At 53.9% G+C, this 26145-nt stretch overlaps 9 protein-coding genes across 9 annotated transcripts; 3 read left to right on the forward strand and 6 right to left on the reverse strand.

Annotated features, from left to right (window-relative positions):
* Positions 1-271: 271 nt before the first annotated feature.
* On the forward strand, positions 272-2721 carry MRS44_002569 (uncharacterized protein; the record flags this gene model as incomplete). Its single annotated transcript, XM_046268100.2, has 3 exons — positions 272-1864; positions 1913-2198; positions 2246-2721. 3 exons carry the CDS (start codon positions 272-274, stop codon positions 2719-2721), a joined length of 2355 nt encoding a protein of 784 aa, XP_046136681.2.
* A 339-nt stretch (positions 2722-3060) lies between these two features.
* On the reverse strand, positions 3061-4102 carry MRS44_002570 (uncharacterized protein; the record flags this gene model as incomplete). Its single annotated transcript, XM_046268101.2, has 2 exons — positions 3061-3857; positions 4000-4102. 2 exons carry the CDS (start codon positions 4100-4102, stop codon positions 3061-3063), a joined length of 900 nt encoding a protein of 299 aa, XP_046136682.1.
* A 759-nt stretch (positions 4103-4861) lies between these two features.
* MRS44_002571 (uncharacterized protein) lies at positions 4862-7366 on the reverse strand (the record flags this gene model as incomplete). The annotated part of the gene is made up of 5 exons (XM_046275171.2): positions 4862-5446; positions 5495-6436; positions 6486-6825; positions 6881-7185; positions 7250-7366. The coding sequence occupies 5 exons, from the start codon at positions 7364-7366 to the stop codon at positions 4862-4864; spliced, it is 2289 nt and encodes a 762-aa protein (XP_046136683.1).
* Positions 7367-7778: 412 nt separating this feature from the next.
* MRS44_002572 (uncharacterized protein) lies at positions 7779-9575 on the forward strand (the record flags this gene model as incomplete). Its single annotated transcript, XM_046275172.2, has 1 exon — positions 7779-9575. The coding sequence occupies one exon, from the start codon at positions 7779-7781 to the stop codon at positions 9573-9575; it is 1797 nt and encodes a 598-aa protein (XP_046136684.1).
* A 1046-nt stretch (positions 9576-10621) lies between these two features.
* On the forward strand, positions 10622-12825 carry MRS44_002573 (uncharacterized protein; the record flags this gene model as incomplete). Its single annotated transcript, XM_046280749.2, has 4 exons — positions 10622-10638; positions 10694-10884; positions 11069-11716; positions 11771-12825. The coding sequence occupies 4 exons, from the start codon at positions 10622-10624 to the stop codon at positions 12823-12825; spliced, it is 1911 nt and encodes a 636-aa protein (XP_046136685.2).
* A 716-nt stretch (positions 12826-13541) lies between these two features.
* On the reverse strand, positions 13542-17194 carry MRS44_002574 (uncharacterized protein; the record flags this gene model as incomplete). Its single annotated transcript, XM_065622881.1, has 3 exons — positions 13542-16917; positions 16974-17051; positions 17103-17194. The coding sequence occupies 3 exons, from the start codon at positions 17192-17194 to the stop codon at positions 13542-13544; spliced, it is 3546 nt and encodes a 1181-aa protein (XP_065478953.1).
* Positions 17195-18829: 1635 nt separating this feature from the next.
* On the reverse strand, positions 18830-21878 carry MRS44_002575 (uncharacterized protein; the record flags this gene model as incomplete). Its single annotated transcript, XM_046268102.2, has 2 exons — positions 18830-21751; positions 21807-21878. The coding sequence occupies 2 exons, from the start codon at positions 21876-21878 to the stop codon at positions 18830-18832; spliced, it is 2994 nt and encodes a 997-aa protein (XP_046136686.1).
* A 498-nt stretch (positions 21879-22376) lies between these two features.
* MRS44_002576 (uncharacterized protein) lies at positions 22377-23308 on the reverse strand (the record flags this gene model as incomplete). Its single annotated transcript, XM_046272023.2, has 6 exons — positions 22377-22490; positions 22554-22679; positions 22731-22829; positions 22881-22992; positions 23093-23218; positions 23277-23308. The coding sequence occupies 6 exons, from the start codon at positions 23306-23308 to the stop codon at positions 22377-22379; spliced, it is 609 nt and encodes a 202-aa protein (XP_046136687.1).
* A 711-nt stretch (positions 23309-24019) lies between these two features.
* On the reverse strand, positions 24020-24753 carry MRS44_002577 (uncharacterized protein; the record flags this gene model as incomplete). The annotated part of the gene is made up of 2 exons (XM_046268103.2): positions 24020-24609; positions 24729-24753. The coding sequence occupies 2 exons, from the start codon at positions 24751-24753 to the stop codon at positions 24020-24022; spliced, it is 615 nt and encodes a 204-aa protein (XP_046136688.1).
* Positions 24754-26145: the final 1392 nt, after the last annotated feature.

The raw sequence follows: 26145 nt of genomic DNA on the forward strand, positions 1-26145 counted from the left end.
CACGTCATTACCCGATTTCGACGAGTGAAACCAGTTGATTTCCACATCGATCGCCATCGCATCTAATCAATTGTCCATCCCTTCCTTTTAAAATTGAAACAGTTCATGCTGGTTGCTTGACAGCTTCCACAAGAAACAAGATGCTGGGATGCGTTTATCCATCACATGTAGTTATCGGGTACAGCGGGGCTAGCTCTCCCCACGTCATCCTCTGTAGTAGCAACGTCGCGCGATGAATGGGCTTCATGAACACGACACATGCATGATCAAAATGGCCACCGCAGCTGCAAATAACCAGGGCACGTCGCTCGACATACGAGTCGAGGACTTCCTGGACGATAAGCTTCAGTCGACCACGGACCTGGAAAACCTCGACACACTACTGGCCAACGTGGAGCTACAGCGCAACCAGTTGCAATCCCAGCTGGACACCGCCGTTAAGGAGCTTGAGGAAACTCGACGCACAGCTGATGACCGCCAGAGCTCTCTCCTCGCCCGGATAGAAGAGTTTCAGCAGCTTCAGGACAGCATCGATGTCCGTGTCAAGATCACCGCTGCCTCGGATGCCCCGAACCAGGCTATTGGCCGGCTTCAAGCACCAATGAAGAAGCTTCAGATGGTTGAGCTGGCACAGAAGTATCTTTACCTGCTCCAAGATGTCGAAAAGTTCCGTTCCGAAGCACGGTCTCATCTGCCCCAAAGCCCGAAGGCTGCATTGGAGCCATACGTCAACCTAAAGCAGCTTGCGCACAAGTTGCGAGGCCTACCTGGTCAGGAGGGATTGCACCTCGTCGACTATGTCGAGAAGGTAACCGAATCTCTCTGGAACGAGATGAAGAGTACCATGTCGGCAGAGCTCGAGGCTATCCTGAAACAGAGGAAATGGCCCAAGGTTGATCCCCAGTCCGAGATGGACGAAGAGTGGATCGATTGCTTCGAGAAGCTCCTGGATCTTCAACTTCCCGAGATTGAGTATAGCAAGGGTCTTGTGTCGCTATTGCCGTTCGATACCATGACATCCATCTTTGTCTCCGAGTTTCGTTTCCACTTTCTCAGCGACAAGGCGACGAGTAGCCCCCAGGCGTTCGGCACGCATTGTCTACCTTGGTTCCTCGCCCTCATTGAGAAATGGGAAGACTTTTTCCGGGACAATCTTGGATATCTACTCACGGCCAAGTTTCAGGATACTTCAGTGGCCACCAACCTGGCCTATATCGATCCTGTTTCTGCACTCATTACATCGGTGCTGCCCGTGTTGAAGGAAAAGACGTCTGCCGTGGCAGCCGAGGCTGTCAAAAGCCCGGCCTTTTTGAGCAGCTTCATATCCCAACTGATGAACTTTGACGATAGCGTTCGTTCCAAGTTCAACTATGATGGCGGTGATGCGGAGAACGGTTGGCCTGGCCTGTCGGCGCACATCTTGGATGAGCATTTTGACACCTGGTTCAATGCTGAGAAGGACTTTGCTCTGGAACGATTCCATACTATCATGGAATCACAAGACGCCCGAAATATTGACTACGACTATGCGGTTCAAGGGAAGATGAAGCCAACATACGCTTCCGTGCAAGTCACAGACCTTTTGCGATCCGTGACCAGTCAGTACGAGAGGGTGCGCAGCTTCAAGCACAAGATCCGTTTCTTGATTGGCATACAGCTTGAAATTCTAGACGGCTACCATAGCCGTCTCAGGGACGCCCTTCAGGCATACCAGACCATGTCTTCGACTCTTGGCCGAACTCTTGGCGGGAACAAGGAGGATCTTGCAGTTCTTGAAGGAACGGGTAGTTTTGAGGTGCTCTGCAAGGTGATTGGTAGTGCCGATCATATTGTCAACACATTGAAAGACTGGAGTAATGAAGAGGTAGGCTGCATTACTGCCCTTGCTACCATATGATTCTAACAAATCTAGTTCTTCGTCTCATTGTGGGATGAACTGCAGACTCGCGCAGCTCAAAGGAAGAGCAACATCACAAGCACTATGAGCTATGAAGATGTCAAGGACCGCACCTCTACGGCTGTAGGACAGACTAATGAGGATGGAGCCTTGTTCGACGAGACAGTCGCAGCGTATAGCATGCGCCGCAAGGCTGCCGAGGAACTTCTCGTCGGCGCTCTGGCCGAATCTCACGGGAAGGCGTTCCGAGCCTACACAACCCGTGTTCAGTGGACAACCGTCGGTGAGGCGGCTATTCTTGGTATGTTTTTCTTAATCTCGCTTTGAAGCTCATCTAACGCGGCATAGACGAGATGGCCATCACTCAAGAGCTCGACGAACCACTTCGTATCCTCCAACGCAACTTGGACTTCCTGGCTAAGCCGCTCTCTGCTGCTGCTTTCCGCCGCGTTTGGCGTGACGCCCTCAACAAGATTCAAGATCACCTGTGGCAGAGTGTCCTTCTTCGACAGAACTTCACCACCTACGGAGCAACCCAGTTCCGTCGTGATGGCGATGCCTTGGTTGCCGTTGTTGAGCGGTACATTCCCGGTGGTTCATCTACTCTCGACAGCTTGACAGAGGGAATGAGGCTGTTGAGTCTCCCCGTCGAGGCCAGCGAAGGAGGCGGTCTCACGCTCAAGGAAGCCAGCGATCGCGTCTTCACAGATAGTGACGAGGCTCGTAAGGTGCTCGAAGAACTTGGACTCAATGAGTTGACACCACACAACGCAAGAAACATCTTGCAGCGGCGCGTCGAGAACAATGAGAATGTAGGATGGTGATGAGAATAGATTAATTGGGTATAACAGACAACACCGATTCTTCAATAGATTCTTGAAGGGTCATCATGCTAGACTTGTCATTATATCTTTATCCCAGATATCGAAAGTCAATCTACCCGCTCCATACAACTTGTCCAAAACGTTGAAATAAAAGCAAAGGCTTGAACCCGTTTGCATAGGTCATCATCTACCGTTCCGTATCGCCAACTGGTCATGTTGAAAACCTTCTATGATATCTCACCAGCGCTCGTCAATGTTGATCTAATCGCCGTATCCCGTCCCATTTTTTCGCATTAAAAGTCACCAAGCAGAATCCTACTCCTTTTACACATCTCCTTTTTAGTTGAGGGCCCGCATGGTCATCTCGACAACAGCAAAGGTTCCAGCGCTCACAGGCATGGCCCTCAGCAGGGTAGGGCCAATACCCTTCCAGAAGCCGCGAGCACCCTCGGCGTGCCATGTCTTGGAGAAGCAGTCGCGCATGGTGGTGTAGCGCTGGTTGGGGCCGAAGCCATCGGTCTGCATCTTGCTCTTGATCACGTCGAAGGGGTAGCTGGCCAGCCAGAGGACCTCACCGGCGAGGCCACCGTAAAAGGCGATCTTGTAGGCGGGGATGTCCTTGCGGTCGATCTTGTTGCGGGCGGCGTCCTTGTTCATCATGTACTCGAAGGCAGTAAACCAGGCGCCGTAGGCAAAGGCCTCTCGCCAGATGGTGACGGCCTGGCCGCGGTAGATGCCGCGCAGGATACCGTCGTGGGCGCCGACCTTTCGGATGCAGTCGCCGGGGCCGTCGTACAGGCGAGCAGCTCCGTGGGGCTGGCTCTGGAGACGAATGCGAATGTGCTCGATAGGGCCTGAGAGGACCGAGTTCGCAACACCGGCGAAAGCACCCGCAGCGCTGTACTGGCCGTAGGACAGGTCAGCGCCGCCGTTGCGTTCCTGGAACCAGCGCTTGGCGCCGTTGAAGGCTCCGAACTGGACCGACACGCAGGCGCCGATGCCGATGAGCGGGGTCAGCGTTCCCTTGTAGAAGGCGAGGGCGCCCTCATTGCGGTAGATGGAGGTGGCGGCGTTGAGGGCGGACGAGTACTGAGTTGTGGTTTGGAGTCGGACCTTGACAATGTCAAAGGGCTGACCTGTTTACCGCATCTGTTAGCGATTGAACTTGACAATGCATCTCTTGGGCATCTCAGATCGCATCTCTCGCTCGAGCCAGCTTCTGGCCCATGTGGTGCGCAGTTCGCAGCATGTTCGCAGCTGCATTGATAAGAGACTCACCGATCAAGACCTGCGCAACTCCTCCCACAGCTCCAGAGAACAGATCCTTGGCCGTCTGAATGCCGCTGCTCTGCTTGGCCACCTCCAACTCGAGGGCGTCCATCTTTGCGGTCGCACACGGAGAAAAAAACGAACAACTCCGGCCTCAAATGTCGATCTCTCTGCGCAGGGACTTTTCTCGAAAGCAATTGGCAATCGCAACAAAGAAAGTCAATCGCAAGGACGTGGAAAAGGACAGTAAGCTTGCAAGACCCTGAAGAGATTGCGAAAAAGGAGGAGAAAAGATAGCGAGCAGAAGGCGCTGATAGCGACGGGACACAATCTGGGGTTGTTGCGGAGGGCGCCCGGCAAATGACGTGCTAGGATTACAAAGCCCCGTTACCGGCGACCGGACTATCGGGCCCCGAGTTGTTGCAGGTCTCGGCGACCAGATACCGTGGTACAAGCAGATCTCGGAGCGAGGCCGTGGTCTAGAACAACTTCTTGCCTGTTTCTACACTCTATCGGAGTCTTCTCCGGGATGCATCTAGTTCATTGGCGCCCCGCGTTCGAGGTACCTCTCTATCTTTTCTTCTTCCAGATGGAGATGGCGGGGAAGGAGGGCTGGAAGTCGGCACTGGCGAATTAGGAAGGTGGCCCCGAAATCGGGGTTTAACACCGGATCTCGGGGCCTTATCTTGAAGAGCCGCATGCAGCCGGGACGCCTCCGTTGCAAGCCGTTGTACTGAGAATATCACGGAGTTCTTTTCTATTATTCGAGATCGTCGAGGTTGATCCTCCATGAAACCCAATACATTGCTGGTTTAGATTCGTAGAATAAGCGGCATTCGCTTCTATGCTCATCACAACTCTCCCATCTCTTTTAGTACCGTCTCACGCCCTGCTTCTCGTCTCTCGCATCATTCTGCGCCTGCGCCTGCTGCTCAATCGCCTCCATCAGCTTGCCTACCACCTCGGGCTGGTTGCTGAATGCCGTCTGGAGGATGTTCTCCAACTCAGTCTCCACCTTGGCGATCGGCTTGACTCCAGGTTTCCGGTTCTGTGAGTCGCTCATCAAAGTACCCCAGCGCTGTGTGAAGGCATAGATTGAATGTCGCAACAGCTCATCCAGCTGCTCGTTCATGTCCTCAGCTGTCAATGTCTTGGCAGTTACTGAGGGTGTACCCCGTGACCACAGACTACCACCGATAATGTTTGAAATGAATCCAACCCAATTTTGAGGGCTGAGTGTGTCCCAGATATGGGTGAAGTGCTGCATTGAAGAAGCATGATTCCTGATATCGCCAATCTCTAGAGAAACAAGTTCATTCTTTATAATGAGCAAGTTCTTGACCATGAAAAGGTCGGGATCGGTGCCTGTCTTTAAAGACTTTATCCTGGTCTCTGCACGTTGGAGTACCTGGATCGTCTCTCGTACAATCTTGAAGACAACTGAGCTGTTCTTAGCCTACAACACTGTTAGTCGAGTCCAAGAAGTGTCAGCTGAAAAACATACTGCTCTCTCCTTGGGCATGCAATGCTCATACATGCCAAGGAGCTTAATTGCCTGCTTCACCAAGGGGTGGGCGTTTGAAGACGCCACGCCACCCACTACAGGGCCAATCTTTAGCGAGGCATCCTGAACTGGTGCCCTTGTGATTGATTTCGTAACCTCCGCCTCAAAAGCATTGTCTGTTAATGTCCAGAGATGATGCGCCAGGAGTTGCGAAGTGTACTGCTTGCATTTGATGAAGTAGGGGGATTCAATGTCATCCAAATCGGCTCCAAAGTATTCATTAGCAAGCAACCCAACCACATTGCAGGTAGTCTCCAGTGGTGCTGTGTGCAGCACCGTTTGAAGGTTCGTCACCAAAGGCGTCAAGTTGCCGGGATGCATGATGGATGTGTTGGTGGTCTTGATAGACTGGAAAACCGAGTCCGTTGCCTGGTTCCACATGGGTTCCACGTCAAAGAGCTTCATAAACAGACTCTCTTCATTGTACATGCGCTCAAAGCATTGCTTGATGAAGTTGCGCGATGCCGTCTCAGCTGAGAGGTCTTTGACCTCTTTGTGAAACTCCCCAATATCAGACTGCGCCATTGCTTTGAGGTCGCGATCTCTAGTCACCAGGTGCGTATAGAATATGTTGTTGGCAGTATTCGCATACGTCTCAAAGTGGGTACAAGACTCATTCCGCTGGCCGTAGAAATCGTATGCACGCCGCACAATTTGTCGCACATTAGGAATCAAGCCGAAAGAGTCGAGCATCATCTCTTGGAAACGACCATAGGCGAGAGCATGGCGAGCGGACTCGGATTTTGTGCCAGTAATTTGGCGACCAATCTCAGATGAGACCCTTTCCAATGTGTTCTTGTAGCCGTGTTCAAGCAGGTGAAGTGCCTTTGTGAGAAGCGCAGTGTATCGGGCAAGGTAGGTATCGCGGTCGCGGTATGTCTCCTGAAGGCGTGTTAGTTCCAGCGATCCAATTTAGATATGGTGTCCTTACATGTTTCTCCATGAATACAATGCACGCGTCAATGTTCTCAACCATTTCACCAAACGAGGCATCATCCACCAGCCGACTAGCGCCAGGAGCATTGAGACGCCTTGTCGCATCATCGAGGTAGGCATAGTAATGGAGATCGGTTCCAACTTCGTCAGCCAAGTCCTCCAATCTTCGTTGTTCTTTCAGGAGATCTTCGCATTGTGCTTGGAACGTTGAGGTTTGAGCCTCGACGGATCCGAACGAGTTCGAAAGGGAGGTAAGGAGCTTGAGTGTCGCATTGGCATCTTCGATGAGTCCGTCCAAGTGGCGTTCCGTCAAGGTAAGCTGATCGCGATACAGTCTAGACGCAGTCAGATCAGTCTAGGTCAAGGTGCGGCCGAGGCGTAATTTCATACAGGTATTCTTGTTGGCTAGCGTCAAGCAATTGTTCGTCGTACGACTCGAGACCTTTTGGCTCATGCAATTCTGCCTCGACACTAGAGTCGGGGAGTAGCAAAGCCTCCCATGCTCGATTATTTTTATCCGTCTTCTTGTGTCGTGGCCTTCCATCCTTGGACAGTTGTTCTTGCGCCACTCGATATAAGTCCGAGTACGAGCTCGCTCGACGGATGACGGTAGGTTCTGGGGGCGTGTTGGTGTTCTCGATCTCTTCGTAAACGTTGGGCATTGGCGCTACGACCTCGGATATCTGTCCAGGTTCCTGTAACAATCTTGTGAGCTTCACCAACATGGTGGGGTGCGAATCCAATACGAGGGAGACGTACATTGGGCTGCTGGAGCAGCGACTCCTTTCGACGATGTCCATGACTCTGACTGTGGCTACTCGAATGGCCCCGACCGCCCAGGTCGGGCATGATACTGTACCACGAATCCTCGTACATGGTGTCGATAGAGCTCTCTTGAGCTCAAACGTCGAGGTTCGCTGGGGTCTTCTAGAAGCCACGCAGCAGGCGTTGGAGTTCAAGTCGGAGGCGTGAGCTCCGAGGCGCCGATGACATGGCATGGCGGGACGGCGTGGGGATGTCCGTGCGCCCCGCTAGTCCCTGCAGTGGCGCGTGCTTGGATCTGTGGCTGAAGCCCTTTGTGGCTTCGATGACCTCGACCTGCCACAGTCCACAGAATTTTGCTGGCCTCCAGTACGGTTAGAGCTTCAGCTCTATGACCTCACAACCTTTTTTACCCTTCGATTAACAGTCGATTTCACTGACGACAATTTCAGTGCAACTTGTCCCTTTCACAAAAAGAGTTCACGAGTTGCATTGAGTTGATCGTATATTCTTAAGCGTTCACAACATGAACGCTTCTCAGACTGCTCTTCGGCGAGCTGCCCTCCGCCCCCAGTCCATCGCCACGACTCAACACCAATGGGTTCGTCACGCCAGCAATGTCCCCCGGGGTCCTCGGCGCCGTGGAGGTAAATTGGTTGGATTCGCAGCCATCTTTGGTGCTGCAGCTGCTGGAGCTTACTACTATCCCAAGCTCAAGGAGCAATTTGCGTCGCCTCCCGAGACTCCGGTTAAAAAGGTTCCCACCAAAGCCGATGTCGAGTTTGAGAAGCCTCGCAAGAAGGCCCGTTCCAAGGAGGAGAACCGAGATCTCATTAGCTCGCAGCATGTCCAGGTCAAGCATAGCTGGGAACATCCTGGCGTCTACGCATGGGGTTCCAATATCGGCAAGGTCATCGACCCCAAGTCGAATGATAAATATGTGAAGCTACCTCACCGAATTACCTATTTCGATGACCAAGTACTGCGGGATCTGAAGCTCACCTCGGCTTTCGGCGCAGCTGTCACAGAGAAGGGTGATCTAGTTCAATGGGGACTCGGCTACAACAAAGAGGATCCATCTCCCGTTCCTACCCTCACAGGAAAGGACCTTGTCAAGATCGACGTCTCTTTGGATCGAATTATTGCCCTGTCTCGCAATGGCAAGGTCTACTCTATTCCCTCTTCTCGAGATGACCAGGAAGGTGGTCTCAAGGAGGAACAGCAGAAGAGTTCTTGGTCCATCTGGGGATCCGGTGGTGGAAAGGAGAGAATCAACTTTCGAAACCTGACACCATCTGGTCTTTCTTACGGAGAGTCTGTGACCGACATTAGCAGCGGTTTGGAGCACTGCCTCATGCTCACATCCAAGGGTCGCGTCTTCTCTGCTGCATCCAGTGCTCTCGAGTTTCCTTCCAAGGGTCAGATGGGTGTCCCTGGATTGAGCTGGGGCAACCGACCCAAGGGCCCATATGATCAACCCCATGAAGTTATCACTCTGAGAGGTTTTGATGTGGCTCAGGTTGCCACTGGCGATTACCATTCGGTCATTCTGGACAAACTTGGACGTATCTTCACATTTGGTGACAACTCCTTTGGGCAGCTTGGAATCGATACCGACCATGGACTCTTGACTTCCGACACACCAGTCATGATGCCTGTCAACACACTCTATAGCAGCAGCGGACTTGTCCCAACAGTCAAGACTATCGCTGCAGGCGGAAACAACACCTTCTTCACTGTGGATGCAAAGGCAACAGAGACGCCTACCAACTTGAAAGCCCTTGCCCCGAGCAAGAGGCTCCCCTTGTTGACTGCAGACCTATGGGCTTGCGGTCAGGGAGTTTATGGCACATTAGGTACGGGACGGTGGTCGCATGTGTCAGCCAAGCCGACCAAGGTGAAGAGCCTCTCGTCATTGTTCGAGTTTGACGAGAAGACGAACAAGATGAGCCCCATCAAACTCAAGTCTCTATCCGTGGGCTCTACGCACTGTTCAGTCATCATGGACAACGTCACCGAGACGTCCGTTTCAGGCTCAGCGAGCGCCAACGCAACCAACTGGGGATCCGACGTCATGTTCTGGGGCGGAAACGAACACTTTCAGCTGGGCACGGGCAAGCGAACCAATTTGAACGCACCCGCGTATATCGGGGCGTTGGACAGCGCGCCAGAGGCACGCAAGGACAACAGCCCTGACTTTCACCGGCTGTGCGTAACGCCTCGAACGACGATTCGTCTGGATGGAGGCAAGGGCCGCAAGGTGTCTCTGGAGCAAAAGATTGAGTGCGGCAAGTATGTGACTGGCGTATACTCTTCTGTCTAAGAAAGCAAAACAGTCTGTGGCGAGGAGACTACGAGATCCTGCAGACGAGAAGGATCGATATGTTGTATTTTAAGATATCTAATCATGTACTTGTAAGTCCTGGGTGGAGGACATGAACGGGGCGTTGGGGACGGATTTTGCAACGATCCAACTCTTCTGTACAAAACTTGGCACAATATGCCTTGAAATTGACACACCAGCTCATCTGAGTATGGATATTGGACATTCGTGATGCAAGCATGTTGAAGGAATGGTCACGAGGCACCCGTTGACATGTCTCACCATAGATGGACCTGATACGTGGTGGACACTACGAACCTATCAAGGGAATGCAGCCAGCACTTGAGAAAGAGAACGCCATCAAGGATCCAGATCGATAGGATTCCGCACGTCTGCACCTATTTTTGACCACCCCGCGCACGCAACCTCTGAAACTACCACGAGGGCCAGCGAACCGAAAGCTAAACAGGGGGTGATCCGACATTCCCACGGGAACTTGGGCCAACACGAGTCTCACTGGCCGCGCAAGCACTAGTGGCCAAGTTCAGGTGGACGTGATGTGCAGGTGGCGACGGGATTGTGAATATCATGTAATCGGCAAGAAAGGAGAGGCGCAAGGAGTCGAGTCGTTTAGTAAGAGGCCACTTGAAGTCTTGGATATCCACGTTAATAAGAATCGGAAATGATGAGAAAGGGTCCCCCGAGCCTAAAATAGAACTACTTTTAGACAGCTCGCGCCTAAAATTATCCCCGGCCCTGCCCTGCGGTGGTACAGCAGCAAAACAGGCAAGCAGGAGCCACAAATAATTCTACCAACGTGCCTTCGGTATTTCGTGCCTATCCCAATCCCCGAAGACGGCATCGGCTTCGGAAGGCGCTCTTGCCTCATCATGTTGGTCTGGTCTGCATGATCAGACAAGTCGTGCCTGCCCAGAACCACGGGATCGGGTGGCATGAGCACGTGCCGCGAGACATAGTAGTACGCAGAACAATAAACAGAAAGCCATCTTCTGCAGAACACATCATCTACAGGCCCAACCTTACCCATGACCAGATTCACCCGGTAACCTGGTCTCCACAAGAGGCGAGGATCGGATGTATTCTTGGAACAGACGCAGGGACGGGTGTAGGCAAAGGCACAGACGACTCCTTCCCCACGTTCACGGTTGCGGCCACGGTCACGTTTCTGTTGCAGCTGTTGCCGCCGCTGTGACTGTTGGTGCTGCTGCTGCTTCTGCTGTTCGTGGGCCCGTCTTCGTTGGCGCCGCATCGGGCAGTGAGAATCTCGACCACCATCGCGACTCACCTCGTCCGTTCCGCTGTCATTCTTGTTCTTCTTTTTCTTCCCTTTCTTCTCCTCTCCTTCTTCTCCCTCTTCTCCCCCTCTTGTTTCCCCCTTGCCCTTCCTCTCCGTTCCTTAATCACGTTTGATTCTCTTCTCGCCCACCTCCGTTTCGCCGACGATTACGCCACTATCAAACGTTCGGCCCAAGTTCAAGATTACTCAAGCACCGTCTTTGCCCCCTCCTCATTGACGCGGATCCGATCCCTGCCCGACCTCCACCGGCGAGAGGGACCCGACGCTTTTCCCCTTCTTGCGCGCAAATCTCCTTCTCCTTTGCTCCCGGCACCTCGATCATCCCGACCCCGACCCAGACTCCGATTCGCGACATTGTCAAGTCCTGCTCCTGGCGTCTTGCGCACCTTTTCATCAAGGACGTCGCATCCGTCCGCTCCGACTCTCGGCGCCATGGACAGGATTCCCAAGTTCCGGCGCAAACCCAAGAACCCCACGATCGAGACCGCCGTCGAGCGCTCAAGCAGCGATACTGTCGATAGCATCGCCAGTTCCGAGCTTCAGGCCGCAAACCTTCAACTGCAACAGCAGGGACTACAGATTCAAACCCAGAAGCCACCAGCAAAGCTCTCCAAGAGGGCTGCCTTCCGAAATTTCCGTCTGCGCGGCTCGACCAAGCGAGCCCGCGATAGTCCTCCTGTCGAGTTGCCTTCCAGTCCTCCTCCAGCCGTCGTCAACCACGACGGCATAAAGAGCCGGCCCGCCACGGCGGAAGGTGTTGCGCTGAGCAAGCAGGATGGCACCGGGCCTCGGATTCCTGCATTCTTGGACTCTTCGATGCAGGGTATGTGTAACTTTTGGCGTTATACGCATTGATACAAGTACTGAACCTCATCAGATATCGATTTCAAGTTCCAGGAATTGACGTGGGCCGAACGTGATCGAGTGCTTGAAGGCAGCAGAAACGAAGCGGACGAGGATTTCAAATGGGGGCACTTCAAGCAACTCGATGTGGAAGAGAAGGGTGTCATGGACCGTTACATCAACATCAAACCGTGGAATCACAACCGTATTAGGTTGCAAGTCCCTGCGAACGAGCTCGACTACGTCAATGCCTCCGAGATCGTCCTCACCTCACCCTCGGACCCGAGCCGGGAGCCACTCCGCTATATCGCCATGCAGGGTCCGACCCCGCCATCCATCGAATATGTCTGGCGTATGATCGCTGAGCAGATGGCGTCGCCTGCCGTGATCGTGCAGCTGACCACCATGTGTGAGGGCGGAGTCATCAAGTGTCACCCATACTTTCCCGACAACGAAGACCAGCCAACTTTGATTCTGAACGAGCATGATGCATGGGGCGATGACTGGCAGGGCGAGGTTACGTACGACTCATATGAAGAGCTTGCGGATGGTGCCATTGAGAAGCGCAAGCTACTCTTGCAGCTGAAGGACGAAGATGAGCCCCGAGTCGTGTGGCACCTGCTCTACCGGTTATGGCCTGACTTTGGCGTGCCCGAACTTGAAAATCTCGACGGCTTCTTCGAGCTCATGCGACTATCTCGGGAGCTCAGCGCACCTACCAACCCGCGCATTATTCATTGCAGTGCTGGCGTGGGCCGAACCGGTACTTTCATCACCCTCGAACACCTCATGCGTGAACTCGAACTGGGCACGTTTCAAAATTACGATGAGCCCACTGAAGGGCCTGATCTAGTTTATGAAACGGTTGATAGCCTCCGAGAACAACGTGTGGGAATGGTTCAGGGCAAGCCTCAGTTCTTGTTCATCTATCAGGTCATGCGGAAGCTATGGCAAGACAAATACGGCGTTGATGATGAGGGCAATGAGCCCGCAGCTAAGAGGCTCGAGGTAGGCGATCCGTTCATCGATGATTCACTACCGGACCCCAAGCAAAGCAGCAACAACCTGGCGATTGGGATTGCCAAGTAGCTGAAAGGTGGCCAAACTTGGTTTCGAGGGCGGCAGGCGTTATACGGTCTGGGGTTTATTGCAGTAATTAGCAGGAGTTGTGGGATGATGATCCAGGTTGAGCTGGTCTTTGAATCATGATCGGTGTTGCATGCTTGGGAGGTCTCTGGTCTTTTTTTAACATATATATGTTTCGTAGCGGGCGCAACGGTTTCCCATCTTGCCGCATTGCGCTTATAGAAGAAGGCCTCTTCTGGGAAGAGGTGATGGGTTATTTTGTAGGACTAGGCGAGGAGATTGTACAGGAACCGAGGTTCACGGGTTCATGATGATTAGCATAGAATTACCATCTCGTATTGGAGGTTTCCATGATGCAAAGATTGGAATCAAACATGTTTTGCCCGTTAATATCATTGATTGACAAAGAACGAGTGTGTGAACAGGTTAAGGATATCTATTAAGCTGTTTGCGATGTGATCAAGAATTCTAGTCGATGCTTTTCTTTCGCTTCCTTGCAGAGTAAGGTACAAACTAATTATTTCAGCTTCGGAAGGATAGACTGATTTGTTTTTTTGTTGAATGTTTTTTCTTTCTCTTGTTCAATATTTCAAACCTCCTCAATTATACAAAGACCCAAACCTAAAGCCGCTGAGATATATATCAAAACATTGCAACTTCAACTTCATTACCACAATACCTAAAAGAGAGAACAATCTTCCAGAGATTGTTCCACTCGTCTATGCGCTAATCACCAGCGTCACCGTCTCCTTCTCGGTGACCGTCGCAGTAGGCTGGTCCTTTTCCGTCACCGTCACGGTAAAGTACACGGACACGGTGGGGACGCCGTCGACCATGATGGTGGTGGCGTGGGCGTCGTCGCCGGTCCTGGTGATGGCGACCTTCTCCTGGCCCTTCTCGGGGCTCTTGTCCTTGTCCTTGTCCTTGTCTTTCTCCTCAGCATCGCCGGCATTAGCTGCTTCCGTGGCCGCCGGGGCCGGAGCTGCGCTACTTTCCAGGCCGTCGATGGGGATGAGTTCGATGGGCGTGGGCTCATCGCTGGAGGGGGCAGAGGTTGGCTGGGTGTCGCCCGGCTTCTTGATAGATTTTGTGAGGGTCGTGCCGCCGGGCAAGGAGGGGGCGGCAGTGGGCTGCTCAACAACGGGAGCGGAGGTGGGTGGTTGTTCTTGAGCGGGCTGGGTCGGCTGCTCAGGGATCGGCTGAGTAGGCTGAACTGGTTGTTCCTGAGCTGGCTGAGTAGGTTGAACAGGTTGCTCCTGGGTCGGCTGAGAAGGTTGTTCCGCGACCGGTTGAGTGGGTTGAACAGGCTGTTCTTGAGCTGGCTGGGAAGGCTGCTCAGCAACGGGTTGCGTTGGCTGTTGAACAGGTTGCTCTTGAGCCGGTTGGGTAGGCTGTACCGGGGCAGGCTGAGTTGGTTGCTCAGGGATAGGTTGAGAAGGCTGCTCTGCAACAGGTTGCGAGGGCTGTTCCGCAACGGGCTGTGTGGATTGAGCTGGCTGTTCCTGGGCGGGCTGAGTTGGCTGTTCAGGAACAGGTTGAGCCGGTTGGGTTGGTTGCTCTGCAGCAGGTTGAGTGGGTTGCTGAGAGACAGGCTGTTCTTGAGTTGGCTGACTGGGCTGCTCAGGGGCAGGCTGGGCAGGCTGGGACGGCTGCTCAGCAACGGGTTGAGTAGGTTGAGCCGGTTGTTCCTGGGCTGGCTGGGTAGGTTGCTGAGAGACAGGCTGCTCTTGGGCGGGCTGGCTGGGCTGTTCCTGAACAGGTTGAGTTGGCTGAGCAGGTTGCTCCTGAATTGGTTGGCTTGACACATGGTTGATAGGAAACTCTGTCTGTACGGGAGCAGGCTGAGCAGGCTGCTCGTTAGCCGGCTGGCTAGGCTGTTCTTGAGCGGGCTGAGAAGGCTGCTGGGCAGCAGGCTCGGTGGTCGGCTGAGGAGCACCATCGTCGATAGTGACGATAGTAGTGACCGTCACCACGGGAGGGTTAGGCTTCTGCTGAGCCGCCGATGTAGTTGCTGGCAGCCCCTCGTCGTTTCCATTACTCGGCTGGCCGTTCTCACTGTTACCGCCACCAGTGCTGGGGCTTCCACCCAGGATCTTGCCCGCCAGAGTCGGGTCCTCGCAGGCGATTCTGACACCATCAGGGACGTTGGACATGGGCAGAGCAAAGCACTTCTCCTCAGCATTTCCGCAGGCCCGGAGGTCGTAGGCACCCGCGCTGTTGCAAACGGCAATCTGACCGTTGATACAAGCAGCCTGGCCAGCCATACAGGCAGACTCAGGGGTCAGACCGGCGAAGTTCTCATTGTACTCCCGTGCCTTGACTACGTTGCTAGCGTAGGCAGCGGCGGGGATGGTACTGGTTCCCGTGGGGATACCACCGGGGTTAACGGTCGGGACCGCTGGGTCAGGCTCGCCAGTAGGAACGATCTTGTTCGCCGATGAGGTCTCGGGGGAGGATGGGTCCGAGACGACGACGGTGCTGGTGGGAGGAGCAGCGGCGGGCTGAGTGTTGGAGTCAGGAACTGAAGGCTGAGCAGCCGCCGAGGATGAAGCCGGGGCATCAGGTTGCTCCTGAGCAGCAGAGGTAGGGACCGGAGCACTAGGCTGTTGAGCCTCAGAAGTCGGAGCAGGGTTCTCGGGCTGTGCTGGCTGCGAGCTCGGAGCTGGAGTGTCAGGCTGCTGAACCACCGAGGTCTCAGCCGGAGCAGTTGAAGTCTTGGCCTCAGAAGTTGGGACAGGGTTGTTGGGTTCCGCCGGCTGAGACGTGGGGGCTTGGCTGCTGGGCTGGGCTGCTTCAGAAGTCGTGGCAGGTGTTTCGGGCTGAGCTGGAGCGGCAGATGAAGTTGGAACACCGGGTTCCTTGGGCTCAACCACGGAAACAACACTAGTAGTAGCAGTAGCGGGCTCAGACTCAACTGCCGAGCTTCCAGGGGGCACGACCGTGGAGAAGACAGGAGCGGGCTCGTTAGGCTTGGCGATGGACTCAGTAGAGGCTGCGGCAGTAGAGCTGGGAGCGTAAGCCTGAGATGTCTCGGCGGCAGAAGTTGCCTGCTCAGGAGGAGGCACCGTGTTAAACAGCGGCTCCGATTCGGTTTGCTCCTTGGCTGGCGCGCTCGAGGTAGCAGGAGCGGAAGGCGCCTCAGGGGCTGTGGTCTTTTCAGCTGGAGCAGACTCGGTCTTGACTTCAGACGAAGGCTTCATTTCGCCGAGGTCAACGCTCGACTGAAGGCTCTCAGTACCTGTAGCCTCGGGCTTCTGGGCAGACATGGTGGGAACCTCTGCGGCGGCGGTGGTCTCACCCACAGCGGGCTCAGAGCCAGGAGCCATCTGGCTGGAAGTCTCAGCCTTGCTCGTCGTCTCATTCTCTGCGGGGGCAGATGTGGTATAGTTAGGCTCCTCGGCAGAAGAAGACGCGGGCTGAGTGTTGATGGGCTCCTTGGGCACGATCGAGGTTGTCAGGATCGGGACAGAAGAGGCTTGTGTGTTGGACACAGGCTCCTCAGGCGCCACTGAAGTCGTCTCGACGGGAGCGGAAGGCTGCTGAGATTCAGACTCGGGCTGCTTGGGCACAATAGAGGTTGTCACGATCGCAGGAGAAGACTCTTGCGTGTTACCAGCTGGCTCCTCAACCACGGCTGAAGAAGTCACAGCCGGGGCAGAAGACTCTTGTGAGTCGGATGCAGGCTCCTGAGGTACAATAGAAGTCGTCAGAATCGAAGGAGAGGATTCCTGCGCGCTGCTGGCGGGCTCCTCAGGCGCAGCGGAAGACGTTACCGCTGGGGCATAAGATGTCTGTGGGTCGGAGGCGGGCTCCTTAGGGACAATAGAAGTCGTCACGATAGCCTCTGAGGGGTTCTGAGTAAAAGCAGGCTGCTCCACAGACTTTTCCGAAGTCTCCTCAGCAACTGTCGTGGGCGCGGGAGCGTCGGTGGTCTGGTCGATAGGGATAACCTCGACAGGCTCGGCCGGGCCCTCGGCATCCTTCTCGCCGTTCGGAGACTGAGAGACGAAGGACTGAGGGATGTTTACGTCTGAGTCCAGAGTCGAGAAGATGGGTCGCGGGGTCGACTCGCTGTCTTGGCCTGAGCCATCGGACCTAGAAACCTCGTGTAAGTCATGATGCTCCACACTTTCACGGCAATAAATACATACCCATGGTCGGCCGCAGTAGGGGCAGCTTGTGTGTTTTCATTTCGAATATCTAGGAAAGCTCCAGGAGCTCTTCGGGCTCTGCCGATATAGTTAGAAACGCAGCGTTCTCAATAAACGAGTTCCACGTACATTCTGCCAGTCCAGATAGGGCCAGCCTGGGCGGACTGAGCAGCTAGAAGAAAGGACAGGGCTACTACGAGCCCATTCCTGTTGTACCGCATTTCGGAAAGTATTATACGGACAGTCGAAGGGAATATGAGAGAGAGTAAAAAAGAAAAGGAACGTGTTGGTCAAATCGAAAAAAAAAGGTTCGGCCGTGTAGTTCGTTCGTTCGTCGGGTCAAGTTTCGTTTCGTTTCGAAGAGGTATAAGATCCAAGATTCGCAAGTGACACCAAAGGTCTTTTCGACTTCTTTTTTGCTTCCTCCCTCCCCAGAGCCAATTAAGTGTAAAACAGTCTTGTTCTCGAATCGATCAAAGGAGGACAACTTGTCACAGCGGATGACAAAGGAAGCTGATACACCAAAGAAAGGAAACTTTTTTTCGAAACAGCCGTGAAAGAGGGATTGATGATGTCAACGGGTCGTGAAAGAGAGATGTTGAACAAGAGATAGATGAAAGAGAGTTGCACAGATAGATAGGAAACAATGACACAAAAGGAAACGGAGAGGAAAAAAGAAGATTGAGAGGAAACCATTCAGAGAATATCTCGAGGTGTTAGTGAGGTATGTATGCCCGCTCTGCTGCCCTGCCCTGCGCTGTGACCTGACCCTGACCCCCGGGGCCAAGACACATCGCCCAGCATCACGACAACGGCGGCAGCAAAACTCGTCTCATGGGGCGTCGGATACCATCTCATCGTATCGTGCAGCGAGAAGCTTCCCCCATGCCACCTGGTGGCCAGTCCATCTCGCCCGTCCAGTCGCCAGTCTCACGAGGCGCCCAACCCAAAACAGAGCCAGGGAGAGCCTGGGGTTCCAAGGGACAGCAATGAAACTGTCCGACAACTCTGGGCCAATCACGTGTAGGGCTCCTGCCTTGAAAGCTTAAGCGCGCTGTTTCGCAACTTCCCTGACCCCACACGCGCGGCTCGCTATAATTGGCACCCCTGCCGCTAGCGTGGGTTTTACCCAGGTACCAGGGTACCTACATTAGGGCCCTTCCGGTAGCGGCCAGCGGTCGTCGTGCGCTGTCGGCCAATCATGCCTTCCCCACTGTACCTGCGTTGCGGGCGGCTCTGCACAACCCCAGCCCAATCGATTACTCCCACCTGTCCCATGCCTGATGATGCCCTCACCCGAGCAGATACGATGGCCCCTCAAACATTAGCCAGAAAAGAAGAAAGGTCAGGCCTTATTCGGGCCAGTCGACCCATTTGTGGCTCTGTGGCTAACACGCTGGCCTGCACGGTCTGGACCGGATCAACCCAATCAATTCCCCTTTTGGTTCCCTGATCCCGGATGCATATCCTGAATGGTTACGGATGTCGAGCTTGTCGTCCCCGAAAAGCTTGGCCTGACTCCATCCGTCGCCGCAAACTACCATAGCCGCCCGAGGCCCTTCACCGTCGACCCAAATTACCCAGTCGAGGCTGAGCCTTTTAGCATTGAAGCTACTAAAGGCACGAACATGTCGTTTCTTCTTCTGCTCTGCCGTTGTTTCAGTCCTTGCTCGGTTCCATTCCATGGATGCTTGCTTTCCTCATGCTCATTTCAGTTCATTTCATACAGTATTTTTACACGTCAGAAACGCCACCCGCGTCTATATGCCACCGTTCAGATGCTCCCAGCGTACAGTTCTCCAGGTATTCTAGTAACAGCCACACCGTCTGCACCGATTGCGCCTCCACCATGTCGCCTAATCAGACCTATAGGCCTTTTTCCCAAGGTCTTTCAGGTGCTGTGGATCCAGAGCCTCCCGCTTGGTCTCTGTCCAGTCCACCTCTAGGTCGCCAATGTCCATGGCCCAGCCCTCATTCTCCGCCCGCCGCGTCGTCCTTCTTCGCCGTATCCATCGGAGAACCTCACTCAGCTCCCGATTAGAGTTACTGTGATGCCGTCCGTCTAGGTACCCTTCCACCGTTGCATCGTCGGGCCACTCCCAATACACCCCGTGTGTGTTAAAGTCGGTTAGTACCGTGTCTAGCTTCGTCTGTGTTATCATGGGCTCCGCAAACGCGCGGAACACACACAGCGTCTCTAGCATGTCCAGATCGCGGGGCATCTCGTCCAGATCTTCCATTTCCTCCCGCAGCCTTGTAGGGCTCCATTCTCGGATGAGCCATTTCATCACCTCGGCCATCTCCTCAAACTCTCCCGCAAAGGCCAGCGCCAGCATCAGGTCGTGAGCGTACGGCGCCATCACGGGATCTCGACGTGCTCTCATGCCATCGAGAAGCGACACATCAGTAATCTCCCCCTGCCGTACCCTATCTTGCTCCTGGAGCACTAGGCCGTAGAAGAAGGCCTTTACTCGTGAACCAGCCGACCTGATCAGGGACAGTGCCGAGTCATCCCACACCGGACTCACCTTTCTAGGCGCAACGCCCGCCTCCTCAGCGCCAATGTCGTATAGAACGGCGAGCGCGCTCAGGTCAGCACTATTTGTTTCCACAGCCGCCGACAGCTTCTCCACCTCCCGTCGCAAGATCTTGCGCAGGGTTAGTGTGAACCGGTTGAACAGGAGAAGCGTCATGCCATGCGTAGATTCAATGCGGTCCACAAGGTGCAGCAGCAATCGAAGCTGGGCTTCGAGGCTGAGCTTCAGGCCATAGTGATGCTGACCCAAGTTCTTCAGGATTGGCGCCCAAATATACGAGGCCCAGTTCTGGTTTTTGCGACTGAGACGGGCCTCGGCCAATCTAATGGCACGTAGCATATTCCGACCTCTGTAGCTGGCATTTTTAGAGCAGACATCAATGTATGCTGAGAAGACGGGGAGGGGAATGGTCTTGAGTGCATCAGCTATCGGGCTGGGTGATGTCAGGTTCGCATAATTCTGTTGTGGAGTGCTGGCATCAAGCAGATACTCGTGGGCCTCATCGAGACTGTGAGCATTCGCCACCAGAACCGTGAGACACTGTTCGTCTGGCCTGAGCTTCTGACGTCTCATCATCCCGTAAAGCTCCGCTGGTGTCGGGGGTTGCAGCCGAGACTTTTCGAGCTCCGTCAGGTTGGCTTCCTCTTGCGTGGGATAGTTGAGCGTAGTGTCTCCCGGTAGACTACTTGAATCAGGATCGGCTTCGCGAGCGAAGAGCCTCTGAAACATGGCAGCGTATTCGTCCAGACCTGGTTTCATGTCAGGCTTTGGGGGGTGCCTGAATCTTTCCCATGCCTCATGTGCGTTTCGTGTTGCCTTGATAGAGGCCGCCCAGGAAGCGAGGTCGCGATCTGGGTCAAGCTGCCTCCGTTGCTGGATTGTAGGTGTCCCATCATGGGCCATGCCTTGCAGAACATCGAGCGCAAAGTCAACTTCGCCCTTAGGAAAACCAGCTTCCTGCATCATCATTCCTGCCCGAACCACTCGGGTCCAGCTGTCATCTGGCTCCATCACCTCGTCCATACCGTCTCCCGGTTGTAGATAAGGCGGCCAAGTCTGTGAATAACGTCTTGCGCTGTGAACCTCGTCCCTGTTCTTGGGCATTCCGGCCAGCACCGCTCTGATTGCCTTGAATCCGGTCCTGTCCACCAACAGCGCGGTCGGGAGGCCCCCAGACATGCCCAATAGAATCCGCTGGGCCTCCCAAATATAGGCGTAGGGTATTGACTTGCGCTGTGGTCCAGAGCCCGTACGTCCAGCCACAGCATTGAGCGCAGTGTTGAAAAACTTGCATTGAGCGTGATACGTCTCTTTGGGGTTTCCAGACTTGGCTTCGTAGCGCATGATGAAATCCGCCGCGGCATCGGCCAATTCCATCAACCGCCTCGGCTCTATTCGTCGGCAGTGAAAAGCTAACCTTTCCATAATCTGTGTGAAGTCCTCTGGTGCAAACTTCCTCATGGCTGTCGCTGCCCGACCAGCGTACTTCTTCATGGCAGATGTGGGCTCAGTCTTGTCGGTTGTGTCCCTTAATCGCTTCTTGACGTATTGAATAATGCCGTCCAGAGTCGAAATTTCAGTGAAAGAAGAGCTCAGCCTCAAGAGATAGCTGAGGATAAAGGTGGGCTTCGGCTGATCATCCTCCAAGAATAGCCGGCACCTCTCTTCATCACTTTCGGCAAAGAGAATGTTCATGTACTTGTTCAGATTCTCTTCTGTATGCCCGTTGTGATGAAGGACGCTCATCAAATTGTCCCATTGTTCCTTCGGAGGCAGTAAGTCGGCCATGTCCTCGTTGTTCTCTGGATCGGCCTCGACCTGTTGATACAGGTCCATCTGAATCAGGACAATCGGTAGGCGCATGCTGCGAATAGCGGCAATTTGTCGCTGCATGCTCCGGTTCGGTCGTTCGGTAGCAAGATACTGACGGAGGAGAACAGCTGGACTCTGATCGCTCCATCCTTTCTGCATCTTCAGTCTCCGTTCGACTTTGTGACGCAGGTAGTTCTGCTCGAATACCGGCCCGGTTCGACGAGTCCTCTGCGCTCGGTTTGATTCATGGTGCTCCTGGTCTTCTAGTTGATCGATACCTTCGCGCTTCTTCTCGGCGGCGAGCTGTTGCCTCAACCCAGCGATGGGGCGGTGATCCCAAGTTCGACGGCCGCTGAGTATCTCAGACTCGATACTTTCCGATGTCGACGCATATCGGCGAGTCGCATGCGGATGTAGGGAACAAGCAATCTACGAGCAATTGCTATCAGCGCAACGCTCTACCGAGCAAGGATCTCGGACATACCTTGGCGTGGATTGTCACATTTTGCGACACCTGCCACCCCCGCCTCAACTCCCGAGTGGCGCTTCTCAGCATTTCTCCCTCATGTCTCCGAAGCCGGAAATTTTATATCGGAGGGGATAGGGCGAGCGAGACCGGGCTGTCTGTTCGTGTAATCCGGGATCTATTGATGGAACCAAGTCGGCCGCGGGATGTTTAACAATTTGCATGCGCCAATCGGGGTTATTGGATTACCAGGTCCCAACTTTAATTACCAGCCAATCCTGACGATGGAAGTCAAGCTCCATCATTCGGCCTCACGAGACGGTACTCGGCCGAGAAGGATGAAACGAAGAATAGGTAGAGTTCCTTTATTGGGGTGTTCAGTTTCTATGTTCGTTTATGCGTTGGTTTCATATAGATTCACCAGAAACCTGCCCTTTCATTCGCAGACCTCTTCCGATTCATCTCATAGCTCCCCGGTCCAAAAGAAACAAGGTAAAGTCACTTTTCCTTTTCCTTTTTTGCTTCTACTTTTGTATGATATGGCTTTCCGTAGATACACCAGGAACCAGCCTTGAGTGCTTTTCTCTCTCAGTTATCTTGTGACTCCTTGTTCTTCTTGCTCTCCTTTTCCTCCTCGGCCTTGTCCTTTCGCTTCTGGACCACCTCCCAGTTGTATACTCTAGCAATGGCGACCTCCATGGTCTACAAGTACTTAATCAGCAACTGTACTGCGGAACCTGGAAACACATATGTGAATATACGTACTGTGATCTGTTCACGAAGAAAGTCCAAGTCCTCCTCGCAGTTCGACAAGCTCAGCTTCGCCGTCGACAGCTTCGAGCCCAGCAGCGTCTCGGCCTCATCTATAGGATATGACAGCATCACGTTGGCCTAAACCGAGTCAGCCTCATTCACGCACACCTGTCACGTGTGTAACTGTACCCCAAGCCAGATATAGACCTCCTCAGTCGCGGGGATATTCGCCTTCGAATACAGCGTGTCGTTAAGCTCAAACGTCGTCTCTATCGGCTCATCATCCTCCTACGCCGCCTGTCAGTTGTGGGTATCTTGAAGCAGTCGCGCAGTCCAAACCTTTCTTAGCTTGAGGAATTTGACCGAGTCGAGAGTCTTCTGAATGTCGGGAATCTTCTCCTTGAGGCCCCCCATCCGCTTCTGCAGGTTCATCTCCATAAACTGGTACTTGCTGCCCACCATCCACCGTCAGCACCTGTCCCATCTCCGGCCCCCCAAGACCTGCGAGTGGCCTCTGGCTTCTCTGTCCGTCCGGATCGTCGAGAACTTACGAGATCATTTCTTGGAAGCTTCGCAGGGTAGGTTCGACGTCTTCTCGGGTTGTGACGTAGTCCTCGACCTTATCGACGAACGGGGCGTAGGGGATGCCCCGCGGATTGGTGGGCGTAGCATCTTTACTGTTCAGAGTCAGCGGTTGCGGGGGAATCGAGACATGCAGCTCCTTTGTGCGCTCACCTTGACGCCGCCGCCTTGCCTTGTGTCGCCATGTTGCTGGTATGGACCCGTCGAGAACAGGGCGAGGTATGGAAAGCTGTTGTTGGGCGAGCACAGGTGGGTTTTGCGACAAGGTGACATTTCGTCAGTGGGGGATTGACCGAGGTGGGGTTCACCGAGGTGAGCGGTGAGGAGGGGTATTCTCATGGAGCTCATGGGTCTGTTTCTGGGTGCCTAGCTACACTCTACTCGTATTCTATTCTTCTGTCTTAAGATTAAATTGTTCAATTTTTGGGATCGAGAACGATAGACAATTTACTGAATATCCTCAATACCACATAGCAAGGTTGCTGCGCCAAATACCCGCTCCCGTGCCCCAGCTGGGAATAGAAAACAGCTTCACTCTTAGGATGGATTGTTGGGAAACGATTCAGCAGACTTGAGAGCAACAATTGTCAGGCCTACAGTCTCCGAGAGGTGGTTCTCCACCCCTCTCTCTAGAGTATTGTCTCTCAACATTCTTAGCCAAATGATTCAATGTTGGTAACAATAGATGAATGCAATGAAGCTCCATTCTCAGCCCATTCCCCTAACCGAAAATAAACCCGCTATTTCTTGTGAGCTACCACCAACGCCTGTCAAGAAAGTCTTCAAACAAGCAGATGACGTGCGACCCAATCGACATAAACTCGTGTAGCATGATCCAGCGCAATCATGAGTAAAAGCGCATCCACCAGGACTAAATCAGCAAGGAAGTAACCACTTTAGTCCGTCCGCTTCTTCCCTTCTCCTAAGTCGCCAGTTTCAGCGCTTTTGTCACCACCTTGGGCGGCAGTGTGGGCCTCGGGGCTCTCCTCCTCGTCCCAGTCATCATCAATCTGGTTCTCGTCCCAGTTGTCAACCTCCTCCTCCAAAGTTCGAGACCGGCTAGGGGCCTCGACGACGCCAGTCTCGTGGCCCTCCCCAAGCTCGACATCACCCTGGTCCTCGCCCGGGACGGCAGTGTACCGTCTGCGTTGTCTCTTTCGCTCGAGCATGCGCTTGTGGTACCAGGTGCAGAGACCAAGACCAGCAAAGCTTCCAAAGATATTTGCAACAATATCATACAAGTCGAATTCCCGACCATTGTCAAGGAAGCCCTGTACAAATTCGGAGCCGACGCCGAGCACGAGAGTGCATACGACCAAAGTCATGTTCAAGGTACGCCGGCGGCTGGTGTCGACAACCCAGTAGAAGACGGTCGTAAGGAGGAATAGAGTGAAAAAATGTAGCACTTTGTCGTTGACATATTGGCCGAGCTGAACCGTTGTCAAGCCGGCGTAGGCGGCGATAAATAATAGCAACACGAATGCGCCTAGGGGGCTGTCAGTTTCATACAAGCCATTCCTAATCCATGCCGAATTCACGATCGGGAGAGGACAATCGAGCCCAACCCCAGCAGAGAATCAGCGTGAACATGCGGTGATGACGTACCTGCGAAGGGAAGTCGTATTCTCATGGTGGATAACTGGAGCTGAAGAAGGTAGAGTTTGAGCAAAGCCAGAGCGTGACGTTGAAGCACGTCAGTCTTGTGCACTGAAAAGTGTTCTGATCGAAGTTGACGCCCGACTGTATAGGTAGCGTGTGGTTGACTGAAGCAACTCTTCAAGAATGAAGGTGGAGGGACGTGAGGGCGAGGTTACGACAGCTATTCCGTTGGCGGAGAGGCTGGGATCAGGAGCTGTGAGCACAGAACAAGGGAGCTGCCACATTGCATCTGTGGCTTGCGTCAGGCCATGTGGCGGTGCAGGTCCAGAAGGACAGGGATCGCAACAAAGGTACCAATTGAAAGGTAACAAATGGGGTCGATAACGCGGGAACTTGATGCAAGCCGTGGCAGCCCCAGGCGCAGTAGCTCCGTTTTTACTTGGCAATTTGGTGCCTTTTCATACTGCTGGTGATCTCATGGACCCCATCCCACTGCAAGGCACTTCCCCATGTTCCCAATCTCGTGTGTGACTGGTTGAAGATGATCTGGGGTGGAAGAAAGCTGGCTTTGTTCCTTGGGGTTAAGCTGCTGCGTTTGTGGGCTGCATCCGGGGAAGACGTTGAGAATCGAGCATGTTTGATTGTTTGGAGAAGCATGAATGAGGACAATAGGCAGTGTTGAGCTCAAATTATTCAGGACAGGATATCAAATGGACGCTGGGCAACCCAAACAGTCTTCACCATCAATACAACAAGGTCCTGGAATAGCAGACCCTGTGCGCGCTTCACGTGACTGTTCCAATGACCCAGATGACAAAGACAGCGGAGGTCCTTGTACATCATCGGCCCCGAAACGGAGCCCCAGTCACGGAGTACGGAGTACGTCCCTGACAAACGACCTGAGGGGAGACCGTGCCGAGTGTCGTTTAAACGCGTCAAGAAACAGATACGGAGCAGTGATTCAACAGGCCGAGTACTGTTTTCACAGCGTCAATCGCCCTACAGCACTGTGTCTTGGCAGGCCTCCTCCTGAATCGGCCTCTCCAGGTCCTCGGTACCAGTACCTTTCCCCCGCGAGCCCCCGCGAAAGTCAGCACAACCGCCCTGGAAGCCCGCCTGAAGAGGCCTAGCAGCCTACCAGTCCAGCGCGCGCCAGCGGCCAGCTCAGTCAAGGAAAAGTCTCCGCTTCGGGAAAGGTGCAAGCCTCCCCCCCAAATCCTCAACCTCACCTCTTGAACAGACGACAAAACGGCCCATCGCGATCCATCAAAACAACGCCTTCCCCTTGGCTATTCGTCGCGAAACTCGGCCCGCCATCTCTGTCGATGTCGCTCTTTTGTCCCATGCAGTCTTGATCCTCCCAATCGCCCTCGGTCCGGCCGCACGCGAGCGCATCTCGTTGCGCATGGCGACTCGCGCCCCG

This window comes from Fusarium solani (genome assembly GCF_023522795.1).
Source record: "Fusarium solani strain SB1 chromosome Unknown bctg00000001, whole genome shotgun sequence".
Taxonomy (NCBI): domain Eukaryota; kingdom Fungi; phylum Ascomycota; class Sordariomycetes; order Hypocreales; family Nectriaceae; genus Fusarium; species Fusarium solani.